At 40.9% G+C, this 22,322-nt stretch overlaps 2 protein-coding genes across 5 annotated transcripts in view; one reads left to right on the top strand and one right to left on the bottom strand.

The window, feature by feature from the left end:
* The window catches only part of afap1l2 (actin filament associated protein 1-like 2), a 35,751-nt gene extending 28,215 nt beyond the window's left edge, over positions 1-7,536 (top strand). The window contains exons 6-20 of one of the 3 annotated variants that reach the window (XR_004327195.1): positions 566-786; positions 1,694-1,873; positions 1,973-2,059; positions 2,224-2,308; positions 2,424-2,528; positions 3,001-3,212; positions 4,441-4,586; positions 4,686-4,794; positions 4,947-5,201; positions 5,320-5,602; positions 6,141-6,314; positions 6,401-6,588; positions 6,705-6,869; positions 7,013-7,094; positions 7,135-7,536. Coding sequence is in view for 1 of the 3 variants with exons in the window: in XM_032502030.1 (XP_032357921.1) it covers positions 566-786; positions 1,694-1,873; positions 1,973-2,059; positions 2,224-2,308; positions 2,424-2,528; positions 3,001-3,212; positions 4,441-4,586; positions 4,686-4,794; positions 4,947-5,201; positions 5,320-5,602; positions 6,141-6,314; positions 6,401-6,588; positions 6,705-6,869; positions 7,013-7,039 (2,237 nt within the window). In the remaining 2 variants the exon portion in view is untranslated. Of the gene's footprint in view, positions 1-565; positions 787-1,693; positions 1,874-1,972; positions 2,060-2,223; positions 2,309-2,423; positions 2,529-3,000; positions 3,213-4,440; positions 4,587-4,685; positions 4,795-4,946; positions 5,202-5,319; positions 5,603-6,140; positions 6,315-6,400; positions 6,589-6,704; positions 6,870-7,012 lie in introns of all 3 variants that reach the window. The other 2 variants (XR_004327196.1, XM_032502030.1) reach the window with 2 other exon arrangements.
* On the bottom strand, positions 7,277-21,910 carry vwa2 (von Willebrand factor A domain containing 2). Of its 2 annotated transcripts, none has more exons than XM_032502033.1 (14): positions 21,749-21,910; positions 18,568-18,629; positions 14,795-14,869; positions 14,183-14,316; positions 13,985-14,094; positions 12,456-12,653; positions 12,245-12,378; positions 11,949-12,078; positions 11,004-11,059; positions 10,808-10,915; positions 10,139-10,717; positions 9,268-9,819; positions 8,983-9,105; positions 7,277-8,689 (listed from the first exon to the last, which is right to left on the bottom strand). In XM_032502033.1, the coding sequence occupies exons 1-14, from the start codon at positions 21,907-21,909 to the stop codon at positions 8,559-8,561; spliced, it is 2,553 nt and encodes an 850-aa protein (XP_032357924.1). In that variant the 5' UTR covers position 21,910; the 3' UTR covers positions 7,277-8,558. The 2 variants fall into 2 exon arrangements, with proteins under 2 accessions (XP_032357924.1, XP_032357925.1); XM_032502034.1 differs by having other exon boundaries at positions 21,686-21,870.
* Positions 21,911-22,322: the final 412 nt, after the last annotated feature.

Below are 22,322 nucleotides of genomic sequence, written 5' to 3'. Positions count from 1 at the left end.
TTCTTCTTCTTCTTCTTCTTCTTCTTCTTCTGTCTTTTTTTCTTTCTTTCTTTTCCTTTGGTGTTGTGTAGATCTGGACTGTTTCGGCCTCCACTCAGGGCCCTGGATGCGAGTGCAAAGCTCTGACAGTGTGGTCTATGCTGTTATCAACAGGGGTAGCTACCCTTCCATACCTGGAAGCGTGTGTTTATGTATGGCAGGCATTTGCATGGGCCAGTCAGCATGCCCTCAGCCCTCATTGTCCAGCCTGACCAAGCGTCTTGCATGTAGAGAAACAACTTCACGACTTGTGACAAAAGTCATCAATCAGTCCCATCTTATCATTTTTCTCCATTTGTTGTTTTCCTTTTCATCATGTCTTTTTTCTGTTACCATCTTTTATCAATACTTTAACAGCTCATTTGCAGCCTGGCTGTTGCAAAGAAATCCTCTTCCATTGAAGAAGGTCATCATGATCAAGAAGTCAGCCTCAAGCTCATTTAACTGTGTAATGTGTGTTGCTGCTACTCATGTCCTACCCACTTCTGTTTTAGTTTCTTATCAGTCTCGGATTTTTGTTTCCTAGATGATGGGGATGCAGTTAGCAGTTCATACGAGTCCTACGATGAGGAGGAAGTGATCACCAGAGAAAAGTCATCGTCACCGTCAGCACAGCACCAGTGGCCGTCAGCAGAGGCGTCCATTGAGCTCATGAAGGACGCTCAGATCTGTGCCTTCCTGTGGAGGAAGAAGTGGCTGGGCCAGTGGGCCAAACAGCTGTGTGTCATCAAAGACAATCGCCTGCTGGTAGATAAAAAATTATGTGAAAATTCGGGATGGGGAAAAAAATTGATACTGCATAGTATCACGATATTTTTTGTGGCAATACTGGACTGATACACAGGCGCCAAGTATCTATCTTTTATTACATATGTGTTGGTCAGTTTGCCTGCTTGACAATCCCATTTTGCAGCCAAAAGATTAAAGTGAGATGAACAAACAGAAATGTATCTATTTAGAAACAACAGATGTTGACAAAGTTTCTTTTTGGCAATATAATTTGAAATTGGGAAAAAATTAGAAGTTGGCAAAAAGGTAATAAATTATAATTAAATTATAATAAATCAAAATTGCAATAATATCGTATTGTGAGGCCTCTGTTGATTCTCACCCCTAGTGAAAATCTGAATTGAAGCCCAGCTGAGGTTTAGTGTATAGCAATTAAGGTCATGACCAATGAAGATTTTCTTTGGTGGTTTGTCTTAGAAGGATGTGAAAGGCCATCACGCCAAGCCTAATTGCACAATACCAGGGCCTGGGACATTAATACATATTAAAACATTGTGGGAAATATCCTAATTGTTCCGAAGTGTCCAAGAATTCAGTTAATGTCGATTTAAGCACAGAGCTGGAGCTCTGATATGATTAGCATAGCTTAGCATAAAGACTAGAGGCAGGGTAAACCAGTCAAAAATATGCCTTTAAAATAATACAATACCTCTAAAGCTCACTTATTAAAAAATTGTATCCTATTTGTATGTATTGCTGTAACTATTTCTTGATAAACATTAGTTGGGCTTAGTTACTTCCCTTCTCTTTTGAAAAACAACACGGATAGTATCTGCCCATATGCAGTAAACTGTTCCGCGGGTGCCTGCAGTCAGAACTTGTACAATCATAAAGTTAAGTCCAGTGTTACCTCTGCCTCTCTCAGTGCTATAAGAGCTCCAAGGAGCAGACACCTCTGCTGGATGTGAGTCTGCTGGGATGCAGCGTGGTCTACAAGGAGAAGCAGCTGAAGAAGAAAGAGCACAAACTTAAGATCATTCCAGTGGCAGGGGAGGCCATCGTGCTGGGCCTACAGAGCAAGGAGCAGACTGAGCAGTGGCTGAAGGTAAGACTCAAAAACCTTGTGGGGCTGTTTTACAAAATGTTTTATACATATTTTAATTAAAAATAATCTGTCGACACTAATCAACCTCTTTTACATCAGGTGATTGAAGAGATCAGTCCCAAGCCGACCGAAAACTGTGACTCCCAGCACTCTGTGTCCGACTCCCCAAGGCTAATTTGTTCAAGGGTACACTTAATTCAAACTGTTGTGCTTTAGAGTACTTGTCATTCTATTACTAGAGAATCTCAGTATTGTCCAGTTACAGGGCTCAGGAACAGTTTTTGGTCATAATTTGTATCTCTGATGAACATGTCTCCTGTATAACCTAAAATGTTAATCTGAACTTTAAGGGAGAACTGAGTGAGAGATACTCAGTGGCTTCAGAGAGCGGCAGCAGCACTGACAGCCATGCTGAGACTCCCGAAAACAAAGATGGTGAGTCACTTCTTAGTGTCATGTCAATCAGTCTAAAATGTGGGTTCAGACACATGGTCCAGCTGCGAGAATCTTATAATAAAAATGTTAAGAATTCTTCTCTTCCCCTCCACAGTGAAAAAAAAATACGGTGCAGGTTTGAAGTTTAGCAACCTCATGAACATTGGCAAGAAGAAACCCTCCTCTTTGGAAAGCCAAGAGAAATGTGTGGACACCTCAGGTGAGCAGAGACGTACTGTACATGTTGTGCCAGATTATAAAATCCCAAAGTATGTACTGATTGTCCCTCAGATGCAGTTCCTGTCCTTTCTTACTTTCTTGGTATTCGTACCAGCATGGGCCATCTGGCAAAGGTCTTTATGTGTAATTATTTTATACCAGACTAAACATCAATATTTCCCCTTATGTAGCCTTCTGATTACAATTATTAAACACTCTTATAAAAAAAATCTGGGGTCCTCAGCACTTTACATTTAATCTGGAGAATTAGCCTCATATCGTTAAACAAAAAGCTACACACTTTGACACAGAACATTTGATAATTTTCAGTCAAAAGACAATCATAATCAATGAGTTTATGACAATACACATAGATAACTATCTTTAAGGCTTAATGGCCATGGAACTAGTTTTGGTTAACATAAACATCACAGGCAGCTCATGATTAAGTTACCTCCTTTTTCCCCCATCAGGCTGCCTCAATGTGTTGGTGAACAGCCAATGGCGGACCTGCTGGTGTCTTATAAAGAACGGGCAGCTATGGTTTTACCAGGACAAGGGCAAGAACAAAGTGAGCCAGCCTGCTGTGAACCTGTGGGGCTGCAGTGTTTTGCCCGACCCCAGCCCCGAGCACCTGTATTCCTTTAGGATCGACATGGACGGCACACAGCTGGCAACCCTAGAGGTAGACACCAACTGTCTTTTCTGCTGCTTTGCAACATCGCCGGATCTTAATATAAACGAGTTGACACTTAAACACACAGTGATTTGACACCTTGATGTCTGTCACCAGTGACGGGTGTTAGTTGCTTATGGGTTAGTACTGGGTTTCCTGTCTTCGTGTTTTTTCTTCAGCGTCATTCTATAGCAGAGGGTGGGCTGCTGGTAATCTGAGAAATAACCAGAAATTTATCATCTTTGAAGAAAAAAAAACAAATGTCAGCATGCTTCTTATAGGAAACTCTAGCATGTCCTCATTTGAAAATCCCTTTCTGCTGACAGCTAACTTAGCTTGTGTAATATACACAAGGGTGGTCTGCGTGTTTCTGTGAATGTGTGTGTGAAGGGTGTGGATGTACTGGGATTTCGGGGACTAATACTACGCCCTTTTCCATTAGGTTTCCAGTACCACCCTGCTACAGTGAGTTCATATTTGGTCATGGAATTCAATGTTTAGTCTTGAGGCTTCTGATACAATTATAGGTGTTTTTTGGTTGTTGTGTTTTTTAAATTTATATTTGACAAATTTACACTTCCCCAGTCAAATATTTACCAAAACAAACAAAATAAATTCAACAAGGTTATCACATATAAAGTATGTGCCAAAGCATCCTCTATTGCTTGCCTGAATCTCCCCAGATAATAATAGGCTGTGAACATGTGTCTCTTTATGAAATTGTCTTATTATGGGTGTAATTCAGTCACACTGAATAGTTGTTCTCAAATCCATCCATCCATCTTCATCCGCTTATCCGGTAAGGGGTTGCGGGGGCAGCAGCTCCAGCAGGGGACCCCAAACTTCCCTTTCCCGAGCCACATCAACCAGCTCTGACTGGGGGATCCCGAGGCGTTCCCAGGCCAGGTTGGAGATATAATCTCTCCACCTAGTCCTGGACGTGCCTGGAACACCTCCCTAGGGAGGCGCCCAGGAGGCATCCTTACCAGATCAAACTACAAATTGATATTGCTTTTTGGATGAGTAGAACTGGTCAGTTGAGAATATTAGACATATCACATCTTCAAAAGGTTTTGGATATTGAAATACTGCTGGGAACAAATGCATTGGAAATCATTTTATTAATACAAAGTGACAGAAGGCATGCAACATAAACCATGAGCTGGTTTTAAACTCATGATGTTGCAAGTGCATGGTATGTACTGAATGAACTTTGATCCACTCTCTTTTCTTTTAGGCTAAGACGTCTGCAGACATGGGCCACTGGCTGGGCGTCTTGCTTTCACAGACGGGGAGCAAGACAGACCCCGAGGAGCTGACATACGACTATGTCAACAGTGAGAGGATCTCCAGTATTGTCAATGCTGCCAAAACTTCCTTATAGTAAGATCCTCATGTCTGTCCACTTGGTCCCACTGCTGTATGCATGCTTTGGCACATTATTCAAGTGGCCCCTCTCTGTATATTTGTACGTCTCTCTAGCTTGATGCAGAGGTTTTCAGAGCCAAACACCTACATAGACACCCTACCGTCCATTGCTCACAACTCTGATGAACTGTATGATGATGTGGCGTCTCTAGCTGATCCAGAGGTATGTTATCTACAGCCAAAAATTTGAGACATAAAACACAGCAGCCTCTCTGCCTGGTTTTGTTTTCAAATTAATTTCAGTTTCATTTTTACATGGACTCACTCAATCTGGCCACTTTCCATCTCATAACTTCCTCCTCCTGTGTAATGCAGGATGCGGAAGAAAGCAACGTGCCAAACAGTGAGGACAACAATGCTCAGGAACATAATGAAGAGTGCACACAGGACATTAAGGAGTCAGTGGGAGCAGAACAGGACATTGAAAACAGGGTTTACCTGGACCTAGTCCCTCTACGCTCCTTCCTCCATACATCCAGTGGGGGTAAAGCCCCGCCTGCCAAAGAAGCTTCTAGACATTCCCCGGTCCCAGTAGAAGACCAGAAGGACACCTCACCTCAAATGAAAGAGGTAGGCTCAGTGGACGTATTTGCTGCATTTGGAGCAAATAGCTTTTACTTTCTACTTGCCTGAGATTTAAATGTTATATTTTGTGCTCTAATTCTATATTTTATGCATTCATTTCCAGATCATTACAACTAATCTAACTGAGCCAGATTCAACACCAGTGTTACATGAAACAAGTTCCACCTCCATTAGCAAACCAGAACAAGAGCAACCTCTGACTCCCACTCCACCGCAGCCACAACCAGTCAAGACATCATCCCAAAGCCAGGATACCCCCAAGAGGACCAGTCTGGGAATCCCACAGGTCTTCAGCTCCTCCGGGGTACAGATCCATAAAAGCCCAACAATTTCTGCTGAGCTTCCTCGCAGTCCTCAGCCCTTGCGGCCCAAGGCACATACCATAGGTGAGGACAAAAAAAAACCTTGGGTTTACTGGATCATGTGTTAAAAGACCCATCGGTATCAGATAGATTAGATAATACTTTATTCATCCCAGAGTGGGAAAATTTCCGTTATACAGCAGCAGCAGTTTCCTACAGTAAAAAGCAAAAAAAACAAAAACAAACAAGTAAACACACAAACAGGTAAAACAGGCAATGAGCAAAAGGTATTGAATGAAAGAAAAGTGGCATCACCATAACCACCTCCACACTTTTAAGATATTTGTAAAGAACATTTTTAACATTAAGTGAAAAATGGTCTAAAACTAATTGTTTTAGTGTGTAAATGTAGCTATTTGTTTGCTGCTTCCCTTTCTCTGTAATCTTACATAACTATAGCTCCCTCTAGTGAAAAGCTGCATCCTCTACAGTCATAGGCACAGTTTCACAGTGGAATCCAGATTTATAGTGCAGAAATTTACTTTTTATTAATGAATGCATCTTTTTTGTTTCTATTTTTGGGCAAATGTAATGATAAACACCATTAATCATTAATTCCCAGGGTGTCCCGGTGCAGTTGAAGGGAAACTGGGCAAGAAACGCACAGAGGCAGACATGCGCCGCTACATCGATGAGCGTGACCGACTGGAGAGAGAGAGAGAGGACATGAGGAGCATTCTGGCAAACCTGAAGAAGGAAAGGAGGGAGACCAAAGATGAGCTCAGTGTCTGCCAAGGTAGATCTACACTTCCTATGACACATTACTTACTAGTACTGAAGGTGTAGTGATCTGTGTGACTGACGTCTGTCTGTTATCCTCAGATCCCAAGCAGCAGGCCTCATTAGAAGGCCGTTTGAAACAGAACGAGGAGGCTTGTCGGGAGGCAGAGCAACGCAGGGTAGAGGTGGAGCTACGATTGATGGAAGTGAAGGAAAGTCTGAAGAAAGTGGAGTCAGGGCCCTTCACACTGGGGACCACACTGGACAGCAGCCTCCAGGACACATCAATGGTTAGTGTACAGGTCACTCAGGTGAACACAGGAAACTGATTCCAAGCCTTTCAATCTCTATCACAGCTGCCGTTTTCTTCACTCCCTAACTACCCTCTTTACCATTTTACCCTCAGGCTAAAGCAGTGACCTTGCCTGCTCCCCAGACATCCTCATCATCCCAACCCTACAACAATAACGCCAATGCAGACCCAGCCTCCCCAGTCAACTCTGCCTCTGTGTTAAAGAACAGACCCGCTTCCATCATGGCCACCAAAGGAAAAGTCTTGCAGAAAGCTAAGGTGAGACTGTGGATTTCTATGCACTGAAAGCATGATGCTTCAATGGAACAAGATAAGAGGTCCACACAGCACAATAATGTGTTTAATTTATATTTTTGTATACTGTAAAAATACCTAACTGTCATTCCTTTTTGTATTACCAGGAGTGGGAGAAAAAAAACACCACCTAAAGGGGAACCTGAATGCCCTTTCACTTCTCAAATGCACAAGTTTCTGTTGGTCTGGGCTGCTGCCCACAACAGGAAGCGCAATGTTACCAGACCAGACATTCACATCAACACCCTTCATCCTCCTCACTTCCTTGCACAGACTATAAAGAGCCAATCAGAGTGATGCACACGCTGTCTTCTCAGACACCACTGGATCAGCTTAATTATGACTTTTCAAACAGTTTTTCTCCATTTGCGAAAGGAAAGACATTGATGTCGTAGCATTTTGGCCAGTCTGACAATTTTTCTTGATGATGCAAAACAGCCAAACATTTAAAACCACTGAGACAACAAAAGACACCCCTGTACTAAATTGGCCATTTTGTATACTAGATGTAGCTTGGTTCATATATGCTGGTAGCCAAGATGTAAATATATTTACACCTTTATTCAGCCTCATTTGGCTTGTATTGCTAGCTAAAAATGCACTTTTTATTCAAATAAAAATGTACTGACAATAATATTGGCATGCACTGTGTTTATGAAAATGTCTCCTTTTGGCTTTAATGTTACATCTGTCAGTCCAGCTCTTCTGATGAAACTGAACCAAATGTTCACTTTAGTAACAATTAATCCTACTACTACAACAATAGACATTTGCAATGGACACTGGAAGCATGAATTAGAATTTGAACACAATAATTAGAGTCAACTCAGTCACTTCTCACTGATGAAATAACAAAGCATTCATGAAGGGGAGTCATTTGATAACAAGATGTTCACCTGGAAAATATTAAAATTGTACTTTTTGTTAATAATGGAAGTGATTTGCCACTTCAAATATATAATTTTAGGGCTTGTTGGGTGTTGAACAAGTGGAAAAATTCTACAATTTAAAAAAGTGGATTGCAAATCATATATTATAAGTTTGTTTCTATTTTCGCAAAAGAGATGTTAGTAAAGGGTAAGTTAAAGTACAAAACCAGCCTTATTTTCTAAATGTTATACCGCACTAATATAACTGATAATGAAATACATACGTATTACAGTACATATATTTATACAATAATACTGTGAGAGCAAACAATCTTTTTACCTTTTAAAAAACTAAGCCGAGTGAGTTCAGGAGGGGCCTTTTGTAAAATATGTTGAAAAAAAAATAGAGCACTTGGTATAAAGCTTTTTTGGCACAAAATTGATTTTTTTGTCTTGTTTGGAAGAGAAAAAGGCAATTGTGGTGATTATATAACTAAAATAATAAAATCATGACACAGATATACACTCCAATATGAGATAAAAGTTTACATCTCTGAATAGACAAGAGAACTATGAGCAAAATGCACAACAGTGAGCACAGTGACAAACCAGGACACAGATAGACACTGCAGTAGAAGTACACGCAGTTTGAAGGGACTTGTTGAAGTCTGTGTGAAAGTTTAAATATTGAAACAGTAACATTAGTTTTCCCTTTATTCCATTGCATACCCGCAAACATCCTTGGTTCTTAGGTGTCCATAGGTGACTCATTTCTATGTGTGTATCAGGTTGCCTGTGTCCTACGGTGCAGTTTGTAGTGATGCAGGAGCTCCTGGTGACTCTTCTTCTGTCTGCTCTTCTTCCTGAGACCAGCAGGCCTCGGGAGATCTCCTCTGGATGGATTCTTGCTGCTTCCTACGCACAAACCATAGGAAAAAGTCACGCAAATTCAAATGATGCTGTAAGAACTTTTTTGTAGCTGTGAACATGGCAATCACAACATTAAAACAGAGTCAAAGTTGTGCAAGCGACAAGAGTGGAAAACCAGACCAAATTAATTAAAAGCTTTGGTTAGATAGACATATAAGAGGAATGGTTTCTTTAGGAAAGAGTAAGGTCAGTGAAATTATCATAAAAGGATGGCAGGAAGGTGGAAGCAAAGGAATGTAGTAAAAAATAAGGAAAGAAGACTCCTTAATGTCACCGACTTGTTTCACAGTGTGGTCCTTCATAGCCTTGGCACTGACAGCGGAAGCTCCCTCCGGACAGGATGCAGGTCCCATCATTCATACATGGGTTGGGCTTGCACAGGTTAACTGGCTTTTTAACCTCTAATAAAAAAGAAATGTATCACACATGAGCTGGCTACCACAACAATAAGTTCATTTTTTGTATAGGTCCATGAGCTATACAGGCATCTAATTCCTCCTATCCAGAGAAAAGGAGAGGACAAGCTTTCTTGCTTTGCAACAGATCCTTTCCTGCATTCTCACCTGAACACAGCATCTGCACCAGCACATCCTCAAAGTACTTGAGATCTTCATAAGACGACACCGCGATCATGTGCTCCTCTGAACCAGCAATCTGCAGCAGCCTCTCTTTCTGAATGTCTCCGATACCGATCACAAACACTGAAACTCCATTATCTCTGATCTTTTGAGCTGGAACGACAGCGTCATCCCCACCTGAACCGTCTGTCACCATCACCACAGCCTTGTTGACTCCGGGCCGTGCACCTTTGGCCACCGTCAGGACGTTGGAGTGGATGTGAAGTAAAGCCGCGCCCGCTGACGCCACTCCACCCAAGTAGTTGGCGTCGTCAACCGCCTTGAGGATGGCAGAACCGCTCTCATGGGTGTCCAGGTTGAAGACGGTGGTGGCCCTCCGACCGTAGGCCACAAGTGCCACTTGAGCTACGTCACGGTTGATGTCGAACTGGACGGTGAGACTGCGCACAAAGTTGCGTATGGTGGCAAAGTTATTAGGGCTGACACCACCTGAGGCATCCAGGGCAAACACCAGGTCTACTGCTTGGCCAAGACAACCTAAAAAATAAAAAGCCAAAGAAATATGTTGTTTAAATATACAAAACTTCGAATTTAGAAGTGGTAGTTGTTGATCTACATGTCAGCCAGAAAAGGGAGATATTAAAGATGAAATATTATCCGTTACATTTTAGGATTTTAAGTAAGTGCTGATCAAATTATTATTTTTATGATATTTCATGCATTTCATGGATGAAAATGCATCTTAAAAGGAATGACCATAAAATAACATTGTTATTCACATTCGGAACAGCTGGATCCTAATGGCAATTTGGATATTTTATTTAAGATATTAAGTAGTCTGTCAATCAGTCAGTACCTTGTGTATCTACACTGCAGACCTTAGCCTTGAGCTCAGGGATCTTGGCACTGAACTCAGGTGGTGTGTAGGTGATAGTCCTCTGGGGATTTCCTGTAATATTATTCAGCTGTCCCCTTAAGAAGTCTGGTCCCACCCCTATCAGGAAGATCTCTCTGTCTCGTGCATATTTAGAGGGCTCTACCACATCGTCCACAGAAGGAGTGGCAGTGAGGAGCACCACCACGCGGGGCAGGTCGTCTGTAACGTCCGCAAAGACTGGCGCGCTCACGAAGCCGTGACGGGTGACGTAGCGAAGTGCCTGGCCTGTCCGGGTCTCGCCGCCGATTGGTTGAAGTGCCTCCACAGTCTTAACCAGACCCCTCAGGTTGCCTTTGAACTTATCCACCGAGACCTCGACTCTGGTCTCTCCACCAAACACTGCCAGGCCGACTTTACTGGGGCTGTCAGACCCGATCACAGTGTGCAGGAAGCGCTTTAAGAAGGACTTAAGGCGGAGGAAGCCTTCCAAGGAGAGCGTGGCCGAGCCCTCCACCAGGAACAGCAGGTCTACGGCGCAGTCCAGTGATAATGCCGGAGCTGAGGAGGGATGGAAGGTCAAGTTAGTTAATTTGAGTTAGTATGCTGCCAGTAAATATATCTCAGTAAGTCTGAAGACAATGGTCGGACCACAGTGGGGGTCTCCTCCATAGCCAGGTGGGCATACGCAGTGGTAACCCTCTGGACCTTCTGATACACATGTGCCACCATTCAAACAGGGCTGAGAGTCGCAGGGATCTACAACATAGTGGAGAGAGTATAGCAAGGTGTCACAAATACACATCATCTCAAAAAGAGAAAGAAAGAGGAAGAGCAGTGTTGTTACCTGGACAAATAGTCCGATGGCAGACTGTCTGGTATCTCGTGTACACCTTGTTGTACCTGCAACACACACATATGGGTAAACACAAAATTCACTTCTTTTGTCAGGGTGAAAATTATGTACAGCATATTTTTCTTCTCTAAAGTAAATTAAGTTTTACTTTTCTAATTGGCAAAAATTGAGCCTTGACTACCAGTTAATTATATATTTACATGTGTTTATGTCGAAAGTGATGTACAAAATTGGTATCTCACTTGGATTGCACCTTCAATTTATGTGAACCTTTATTTACATGGATATTATATAGACCCAATTTTACAATATTAGACAAGCAGTCCTATTTTGTGTGGTGCTTAAAGTGCTTAAATTTAGCTTAAAAAAAAGAAGATTGTGGTAAAGTTGCAATGTGCAGGGAAATTAACATAGTCAAAAGACATTTTAATTTTCCCTGGGAGGGTCTGACAGAAATTCACTTGTTTTTATTAACACCCTCACGCTGACACAGCACATTAACAGATGGGAGTTGCCTTGTTAAACAACTACAGTCTGGTAGTTCATTGAGCAATGAAAAACAAGTGTTACATATTTGGTTCTACTGCACAGATTGTTCTTCCCAGTCTGACCCAGAATGATACCAGCATCCTTCTTTAACATCAATCTATTTCTGTGGCCTCTTCAATACCTGCCAGACATTGCTGTGGGTCCATCATTCCCATCAAACATCGGCTGGTGATTTACAGAAAAGTTTGTAATTTTTTGGATTTTTTTATTTCAGGTGACGTTGTAGCTATTAAAATTATGTCTCCAGTTTTAGTGAATACGGGTTTTCTGTTGGAAAAGCGCAAAAGTTCATCTTCTTATAAAGACTGTGTTTTTGACTTGCTTTGCAAATCTTGCAAAACGTTGCTTTGCAAGATGTGCATTATTTATGCAATCATGTAAACTTGCCTGTAGTATGGACAGAGAGACGTGTATGGGGAATACCCCTTGGAGCCTTTCCAACACATGTAATTCCCCTGCAGCTCTTTCACTGTCTCCAACGTTTTCCTCTCACAGGGAAACAACTCCACCTGACAGCCTGAGGAACAGGATGAGAGGATTGGGGAAAGACAGGAGGGATATGAGGGACGATACATGGGAACAAGAGTTGGAAAGCATTAGGGAGAGAAACACAAAACAAGGAATTTAGCGACAGACAGGGAATTTCTAATTGCCTCCAGTGAAAAAGTGTTAAAGAATCCCACCTGCAGGTGTGGCATTGCAAACCGAGAAGGTGCTCAGTGTGGTGTACAGGCCATTGACAGCATCGTCGAAATGCTCTGCGAAGAAAACGTGGCTCTCCATCGGCTCACTGGCCAAAGCATGTAGCTCTTCCCACCTAAGAACAAAACCATTTTTAGAGACTGCACTGCAAACAAAAAGTAGTAGTATTATTGGCAATGATCCTTAACAAACCTGGGGTAGCGAATGCCTACGGCAAACAAGACCACACCCATCTCTTTGAGCTGCGCAGCTGCCTGAACTGCGTTGCCCTGAGACTTCCCATCTGTTAAGAGGATGGCGACCTGGGCCGCAGTGGAGGAGTTACGGCCACCTAGGAAACCTTTCCTCAGCACATACTTTAGAGCCAGTCCTGTCTGGGTGCTGCCTCCCCTGGGAGAGATTGGAAAAGTGCTTTTTTATGTTATCGCCAGAACAATACTGAAACAGAATAATTTAGCAAAGTGTACTGTACTACAGAAGCCAGCAGAGGAGTCTACCACATATCATTGCTAAAATAAACCACAGACAAATTTTGGTTGAATACCTGTTTCACGTCTTAGGACTGAAAATGCACATGGAACTGTCTGAGTGTTGGCTGAAGTTTCATCACCCCATGGCTCAATAAATCTCTCTCTCTCTCTCTTTCTCTCTCTCTCTCTCTCTCTCTACACAAGTTATATCTTAGATATCCTAATACCCTGCTTTAATTGCAGTTTATCAGGTTATATTACATAAGAATGCTTATTATAAAAGTATAAGTAATATTTTTTATTAACTTTTGCAGCTGTTAAGACTTGCATTTATCTTTTTCTCTATCCTTACAAACTAAATCCTTGAAAAATAAACTTAAACACAGACAATCATTTCCACAGAGCGGATTCAGCCACTGAATTAAAAAGAAAGTGGTTATTTGGGAGTCTCTTGCACACGTTTTATGTTAACTATTTACTGCAGTGCTCCCATATGCAACCATGTACGCTATTATTATACACACCCACCCACCCATCCAACCACCCTTTTTCGTTTCATGCCCTAATCCAATATCCAGTGACCAACTGTGGTGCACCCCTCTAATCTGAAATTAATTTGTTTTCCCTTTCCAGGAAGTATCAGCAAAAAACTACTACACTAGACAGAGAATTTAGACAAGTTTCAGCATGCCAAAAGTTGAGAGCATAAAAAGTTCTCATCACTACAAACAACTTGTTTGTATATACAGTAAATACGTACTCTACATCAATAGGGCAATAAGTGTGACTTCTGTCCATGTAAAACCCAATTCTCTCTCATCTCTGACAGAGGCTCATAAAACTTAACACAACTTTGTCCCTCTTTCTAATGTTTATCTTTTTTTAAAGTTAGTTTTTTAGTTTTTATTGCCTTTATCTAAAAGACAGATTAAGTCAGAAAAGTGGGAGAGAGAGCAGCAAAGGGCCGCAGGTCGGAACACAACCCCAGGTCGCTGAAACAAGGACTGAGCATCCGTACATAGTTTTTTTTTAAACATTTATACACGGATCTTTTAGTTAAATTAATGATAAAAATGAAGGTTCCTTCTTGACCATGGGAACAAATATCTATTATACAATATACTCTCAAAGTTCTCTCACTAGCTTTTTTTATAGGCTTCCAACCATATCTCACGGCTTCCTTGAGTGAATGTAACTTGATCAGGTGTCGTCACCATGAAACAAGATGGTGAGATGAGAGGAGAAACCAACCTGTGAGAAATCTTCTTCATGTGCTTCTTGAGCTCTTGTTTGGTGGTGTATGTGTCCAGGGCGAACTCCAGCCGAGGAGTGGAACCAAACTGAATCAAGCCGACTCGCACCTGGACAAGGGTGGGATCAAGTGAATACATCGATTGTCATGTGAGAAAGAGACGTGGGAAGACACAAAAGAACAGAAAGAAAACAAACCTTGTCTGGTCCGATGTCAAGTGCTTGACAGAGCTTGATTGCGTAGTGTTTGCACCTCTCAAAGCTGCCCTTCCCCACGCTGTAGGAGCCATCCATGAGGAAGAGGATATCCATGGCTGCTGAGCACTGCATCACTTCCCATGAAAACAGGTGCGCACGCACACACACACACAGTTAAACACCCTGAATATCTAGATTAAGTAGGTCTAATCTCATCTCACTCTATATGGGCATTGTGGGATTATCCTTGTTAGTGATTGAATGGTCTGGAGCAGATGAAAATAATACCTCAACAGATTAAGAGAAAAACAGCTTAGCATGCCAGAGCTCATTTATTTTCCAAGGTGCACACTTACAGAGCAAAAAGAATGTGTGTACCCGCTGGAGGCATTAATAAACAGCCGTGCTGCTGTCATTTTTGAGATGTGTAGCTGATCATGAAGAGGGCCATTAGAGACGGCGAAAGTGGCGTCTGTCTGTGTATTCACCTCCAAAAACTTTCCACTGTGACACAGACACTGGGCTTATAAGACCACCCACTACCTTACAATTTATTAGCTAATTACTATACTACTTAACAGCACCATACTTTAACATGTTTGTGTAACTCACTTTCTCCTGCTGAGTTGATCTTTACGATATTTTCATGGCTGGTTTGGATCTCCTGCACTGAGGTGCCCTGCTGGACTAGGAGGGACAAACAACACAGAGGTCAGTCGAATGTCTAATAAATCTAACTTCACAGTATTATACACATAACACTTAGATACTGAAGTTGGGCCAATCATAAAAATGAATGTGCAACCCAAAACAACATACATACATACATACATACATACATACATACATACATACATACATTTTCCAAGAATAACTTTAAAGAAACATACTTCATTACCAGTGGTGGAATGTAACCAAGTACATTTACATTTACTGTACTTGTACAAATTTGAGGTACTTGTACTTTACTTAGGTCTTTTCTTTTCAAGCCACTTTCTACTTCTACTGCACATTTCAGAAAGAAATATTGTACTTTTTACTCCACTACATTCATCTGGCAACTTTAGTTACTAGTTACTTTACAAATTAAGGTTTTTGTACACAAAAGACATGTAGTTTATAAACACAAGGTTTTATTATAAATGAAACTACTCAACAGCACAGCTGAAATGATTAGCTAACTAAACACTTATTTGATTAACAGAACTGTTTTGAACATTTTCAGTTGCTAAATGCGAGGACTTTTCTACATTGAGTACTTTTACTTTTAAGACTTTAAGTAGATTTTCTATATTTACATAGTTTTACTTAACATTTTCAATGAGGGAATTTGACTTGTAGCAGAGTATTTTTACAGTGTGGTATTGGTACTTTAACTCAAGTAAAGGATCTGAATACTTTTTCCACCACTGTTCAATACAAACAACAATAGTTTGTAAATGTGCCTAGGCTATCTGTACTCCAATATGATAAGTTAAAGCAGTGGCTTTCATGCTGAGGTGCGGGACCCCCACAAGGTAATTCTAAGGGGTTGAAAGATGAGCAGGAGGAAAGAAAGTTTGACCAAAATATAACAAATTTTTCAACACAAATTTATACTTAATTTAACTTTTTGTTATTTTGACATTTTAAGAGCAAGAATTAAGCAAAGAAAATAATTACACTGATCTGTAAATTTCAACTCTTTTCCATAGCTGTGTCTATTTAGTGCCTTTAAAAAGCAATCAATAGGGCCTTCAGAAGAACAAGAAAATAACATGCTGTCCCTGAAGCCAATACAGTCCGCTGTATCCAACTTGACCCCTTCTGAAATGGATAATTAAGTAGTCAAAGCTAATATGAGTGGACAAGTAAAGAAAAACATTCTTTGGCACCATTCAATGAAAGGACGTAGCTCTATTCAGGCACACATACAGCATGTGATGCCCTGTTCCGAACCCCATTTGAACACGCAGCCTTGTTGTCCCTGGTAACCCCAACAGGTCACAGAGACATTTGTTCAGCGCAGAGATGGAGCGCTTGAGCGGTTTTACATGCATCTCCACATTAAAAAGATTCCACTCTCTAAATAGCAAAACGGAAAGAAAATGTGAGTTTCTTTGCGTCAACTTTGCTCTAATGCCTCCGGCTGTCCGCCTCATGTTGATTTAGTGCTTGCTAATCAGGTGAAATAGGTGAAGAGAGACAGAAACATCAAAGAAAGGTTCCATGTGCTACATGAGAGGATTTAGTGTTAACATTGACTTCGCTCTGCTCATCTTTCTGTCACTGAAGTTGTGCAGTGAGGATTTCGAAGAAGAAAATATGATGATGTTTTTTGGGGTAAAAATGCAATTCATTTTATCAGTGTCAAAAGCAAAGCAAAACATTTTTTCTGAAAAACATCAGCTGCAACTTAACAAAGACTACTTTTTATAGTGAACTTTAGTAGAGTAGTGGTTCATGGGATTTTGAAGGATAGGACTTTTTCATTATACAAAGACCAACAAAAAGATTATTTCAATCACCTAGAATGCAATATATGATTACAAAACAAAACCTGAAAGAGGTATTACAAGTTTCATTGTTACTAAAATATGTTGAGATTTGTCTCAAAAGACTTTTATGTCAGAGAAAAAATAGCCACTGACTTCACACCCCTCTTTAAGTGCTCATGAAATCCAAGTCTGTGCACAAAGTCTTCTATCATTAATTCTTTAAAGAAGGAGCAAACTCCATTAGGTCAGAGAACAGTTGAGTGTAATGCCCACCAATAATTTGTAAATAGAAGTACCACCTGCAACTCAGAGGACCTAGCTCTTTTTTCTTTATCTTTTCTTAATCTTGACTATTTCATCTGCCCCTAATTCCAATGTCAGTCCAGCCCCAAGGTCCTCCTGACAGTTAAAGTTTTAGGTCTTGGCAAGCTGCATTCTCATGGTCAGCGGGGCCCCACTGCTCTGAACAAAAAGTCTATCTGTTCCGCCAAATGCCTCTAGCAAAATAACAGGATCTGCAATGTCCGTGAATGAAAACATAACAGAAAAAATCCGAAGCAAGATAATGAGCAAGAATCCACAGGTTGAGGAGTTGATTTCTAATTGGAATTAGTACCCCCATAAACTGGAAGATATCAGAAAGACTTGTTTGAAATCTAAGTTAAAAACTAGGATCCACTCCTGCCTACCTGAGAAATTTACTTTGACAGCCTGGATTACATGGATATCTAGCTGATGAAGCATTGTAACATGTTATCTGTGATGTCAGCACAGGAGGAAAAGGGGGCGTCTTGACAAGATGAAACCGTCTGGTTTGCTCAAGTTCAAAAAGTCTTAAAATGGCCAGTAATAAAAACCTCAGATGGTGCTAAAGCTGTCATTTATGAAAACAACTCAAAGATTATATAGCCTCACAACTCTTGCCTCTCCCCTCAGGCAAATACTGACACTCCCAGGTCCGAGAGAACAACTTACAATACGCTATAAAAACATTGCAAAATGTGACTTTTTTGGCATTTTAAGCCCAGGAAGAAATCACTTAGAAGAGAATATAACGGAAATTATTCAGCACTGACAGGGTTAAGCAATGAAACTTCTTGTAAAGAATCTCAGGTTGACCAGAAGAGCATCAGCAAAGCATTATTCATTTTCCACCATACAGTCGACGTAGACCTCAAATATTCTCACAGATGCAAACACACTGAACATTTAAATCCCTGTATTTGTTAAAATATTACACTGACTTTAGGCTTTCTTTTCATAAAAACGTATACCCATGAAAATATGCCTAATATTAACATTAATTAAATGAGAAACGGCCCATTTTAAAATCCAGAGGTTCATAAACACAAACTAGCGCCTTTGGACAAAGCCAGGCTGTTTTCAACTTTAAGCTAGGCTAAGCTAACTGACTGCTAGCTGTAGAGTCATATTTACAGAGTGGTATGAATCTTCTCATCTAACTGGACAAAAAAAAGAAATACAAGCTTATTACCCAATGTCTTTAAATAACTAAGGAGCATTTTTAATTAGTGAGTTTAAGAGGTGTTGGTAAGCAGACTTTTTTACCTTTGGACAAAGCCAGGCTAGTCGTTTCCACCTGTTCCCACTATTTATGCTATGTGTAAATGTGGATGTACAAAACGTGTAGATACGTAACCAGCTCTCAACCAACATCACAGTTTGTTAAGATAACTCAAAAGTTGTTTACGGTCATATTTAGTATATTGGCTGTATGCACCAAATGATTTTTAAGTGCCCAAACATTAGTAATGATAAGGTACATTAAAACCTTCCAAAAGTGTGCTAAGGACAGTATTTGATCTAAATGAATGAATACCAGAGAAGTACAGAAGGCACTCCTCAAGTAAAACTGAACGCAAACAGTTATAAAACCAGTCAACCAACCTTGAAGAAGCAGCAGCATTAAGAGGAGGGAGAGATGGTTCTCAGGGTGCATGTCGAGAGATCTGGAATGATAAACAATGGCACACACTTAGAAAAAAAAAAGCAACATGATACACCAAAGAGCAGAGGAGAGATTGAGTGAGTTAAAAAGAAAAATGTGTACAGAGGTCATGTCCTTTAGTGTGGAAATAAGTTTGTATTTTATTTCTATTTCATAAGGTTTTTTTTTTTCAATGTTGAAGGGGTGACATTTTCAAAAACTTCAATAAAAAAGGCTTAAAATATAGAAAATATGTTTCTTTCCCCCTTTCATTAACTGTGACCCTAAAATGACAGGGGAGAAGTGAAGCGAGGTCAGTGTAGTAGTAAGCTGCCTCAGGGACCCTGAGTCCACTCTGTTTTCAGAGCTAAGTGTGGGTCGAACCCTGACCTTCCAAAGTGAACTGTGCGAAGAGATACTTGAGACTGACAGCTACCATAGATATTGTTAAAACTGCTGTATCTGTCAAGAGTTCTGCACGTTAACATGTTTGGTTATTATTCCCCATGGACCAATCAAATTGAGGGGAGCAAATAAACTAAACCCACTGGTGTGTACCAAAACACACTAAACTGTACAAAGGTGTCCACGACACCCAAGATGTGGACCATTCTGTCCTGTGTCTGGGTCAGAAAGATAAGCAATATCAAAACATCTTCCTTTGATGTGAGTGTGTGTGCTAAAGGAAGCTTAGAAGAAAGCATGTTTTAACAGGAATGTGTCAGACCTTGTGGATGCAATGAGGGCTGTACAACTGTGCAAGGACTGTATGTCCTCTATGTTGACAGTGTCATCATCAGTGTGTTCACCTGGGAAGTGGGTTGTCAGAAGTGTGTAGCTTTATCATACCAGGTGTGCAGATAAATGCTAAAGGTGCCACCATGTGGACAAAAATCTGTTGGAATTTTTTAATTTTGAATCACAAAAAGGTGTAGACTCAACTTTATGGTCATTTTTAAAGGACCACACTTAGTGAATGTATGCTTTAAATATTCTGTTCCCCTCTGTATGAGTGGACAGAACATATACAAAACAGCAGTCCAATACATACCTAAGTTTGAAAGATTCTGACAGTGGCAACAAACTATTAAAACTTAACCAACTACTATAAATGTCACAAAGATACGACTTAATGCAAGGTTTTATTCATTCGATCAAACAGGTGTACCTGATTAACAGTTAATTGAGTGAACAAACCCCCACCTGCCTTATTCTGTATGTTCATTTCTGGGTACACATAAGAAGCTGAGGGGCTGCAGATAAGGTTTGATTAACTCTGGCTGCCGATAAGCTTAGCCATATTATCCACTGTGTGTGTGTGTTGGGGTGAGCTAAGGAGGACGGACATGCCAGAGAAACCCTACAGTTGTGTGTATTTCTGAGACAGAGATAGAATTGTGTGCAGGATGGAGTCTCTCTTTAAGAGGAGTCTGTGTGTCTGCGATACAGATCTGCAGAGCTGACATGCGGCGGCTGTTTGAGCAGCCGCGGGTTGATAAACATCACCAGGCGCTATTGATGCCCTATTTGTGCACTCACTGGTACGTCGCGAGAACAAGAGATTTCATTACTGCCATGAGAGAGAGAGAGACAGACACACACACATACACACACACGGAAGAAGTCATGCATGCACATTACACACACACACACACACCTGTCTCAAAATTGGCTCCATCTTCACAAGCATTCTTCTGGAAGCCTCCACCCCTCATCTTTCTGTCTTCCTCACTTTTTGCCTGTCTGTGAACTATTATGTCTGGCCGAAAGTTGAGTCCTAGCTAAACACAAAGTCCCCTCTTGCTTTTGTGACTCAAGCTGTATCACTGAAAGTCTTAATCGGCAGACAATAAATGCCAAAGCAGGGTCATTTTTTTGAGTTACAATTTTAATGATTTCTGCCTTGAAATGGTTAAACTAATGGGCTATCAATCCTTATCTAAAAGAAACAATAAGATTCCAAACTGGGATATACCTAAAAATGCAACCACCTTAAAAACAGGAACGCCTAAGCCAGGGATGTGTCATCTGCTTTGAATTGGTTGGCAGGTAGGAAAGTGCTGCCTCTGTAGTCTATAATTAGAAAGGAGTGCTAGTTTTTGGACCAACTTCAGACAAAAACCCCAAGATCTGCTAACCTTGGGGGTGTGCAACATCCTAACAGTTTAAATTATTTCAGGGTGAGTCACCTGAAATCACCACTTTTAAAACAACTGAAGAATAAATGTGGAAACGTTTCACAATGTGACACAACCAACTATAATTTGAAATGTCCTGGTATGCATTTAAGCATAGGAATGGGTTGCACGAGCAAGCTGGCACCCCACAGAGGATGTAAAGTTCCAGTCTTCAGTGGGTAATTACATTTCTCAAACTACTAAGAAACTGAATTAAAAACCCAATCTAGTAGAATAAAACTCAATAACTTTACGTGGTGTCTCATTCTCACTTGATCAATTATCTGTCTGCAATGTAGATTTTACCTCAAATTAAAAGACCCACGGGCAGATATTAAAGACAAAGTCATGCACTTGAACACACAGCTATGCTCTTACAACAGGTAAACCTAAGCTAAAATTTTGAGAGGAAATGTCTTGAAAATTCACCAACATCTGGCAACTCTCACATGTGTCTAGGGCCAAGACAGGTCTAAGATAGGGCCAGATGTCATGACCCTCACATGCAACAAAACAGAAGAGGTAACTGAAGAAGGCAAAGTGATGCTTGTCAGTCTACTTAAGTAGTAAGTAGGTCGACTGAGTTGTTGTTGGTCTGGTTAGCTTCAGCCTTCTTTTAGACTAGCCTGATGTAACTTTACTCTTATACCCTGCTGCTAATCTTACACCACATTAGCATAGTAATAGAGTGACGTTTTTGTACAATACATCACACCGACGGACTTAATCACATTCCTTTCAATTTAGAATTTGTACGATAATCTGTCGATGCACGGCTGCTTTACGTTACAAATGTAAAAGACCATCCAAAACTGAAACGTTGCACTGCAGCAGGTTCCGCACTTTAGTTAAACATACGCTCTCCAGCTTTCCTCTATGACAGAAACAGTTGTTCACTTACCATGCGCTGGTCAGGGTTCACAATCCTTAGTTCCAGGCAGCAGTTCTAACCGGCTCCCCTCACCTCTTCGTTTCCGCACTGGTCTGCAGCCTTCTGGTCCCGACAGGAGAGCAGCGACCCCACCTACTCGCCATGCCCACCTCTGATCTACCTGCACCAGCACGGTCTAACGTCCTCCTCTCATCCTGGACACGATATGGAGACGGCGGGCGACCAAGCCACATTGTAAACGGTACCCATTTGTATTAGAATTTTTTTTAAATCTACAATAGTTGACAATTTTATTTTAGTATTGAAGCCGAATTATAGGCTATTTATATACCACATATTATATATTTGTAGAGCATATTTGGCACTCACAGTTTTCCTGTTGTAGGTCTAACTGGTCTAAAATGGAGGAATGTATCAAAGAAATTATTTTTTTTAGGGTAAAACCCAAAAAACGAGAGATAGAACTTGGACCAATAACTGGAAATGTGCCAAATCTTCCCAAGAAATATGACCCCAATCGGCCAGATGTTGGCGCTGTAATTATTGCCTAAAAGTAGCATTTTGGAAAGGCCACCCCCTTACACCGTGAGTCCGATTGACTTTAAATGTAAGGCTTTCCACAAAAAAAAAAAACTTATTGGACCAC

Source organism: Etheostoma spectabile, chromosome 21, assembly GCF_008692095.1.
Source record: "Etheostoma spectabile isolate EspeVRDwgs_2016 chromosome 21, UIUC_Espe_1.0, whole genome shotgun sequence".
Classification (NCBI taxonomy): Eukaryota; Metazoa; Chordata; class Actinopteri; order Perciformes; family Percidae; genus Etheostoma; species Etheostoma spectabile.
This window is presented reverse-complemented; position numbering and strand designations above follow the sequence as displayed.

Coding starts and splice junctions, on each gene's coding strand:
- vwa2 (XM_032502033.1), bottom strand. CDS start 21,909: ATGTGGCTTGGTCGCCCGCCGTCTCCATATCGTGTCCAGGATGAGAGG. Junction 14,317..14,794: donor GATCAACTCAGCAGGAGAAA/GTGAGTTACACA, acceptor TTTCATGGGAAG/TGATGCAGTGCTCAGCAGCC. Junction 8,690..8,982: donor AGGACCACACTGTGAAACAA/GTCGGTGACATT, acceptor GTTTGTGCGTAG/GAAGCAGCAAGAATCCATCC.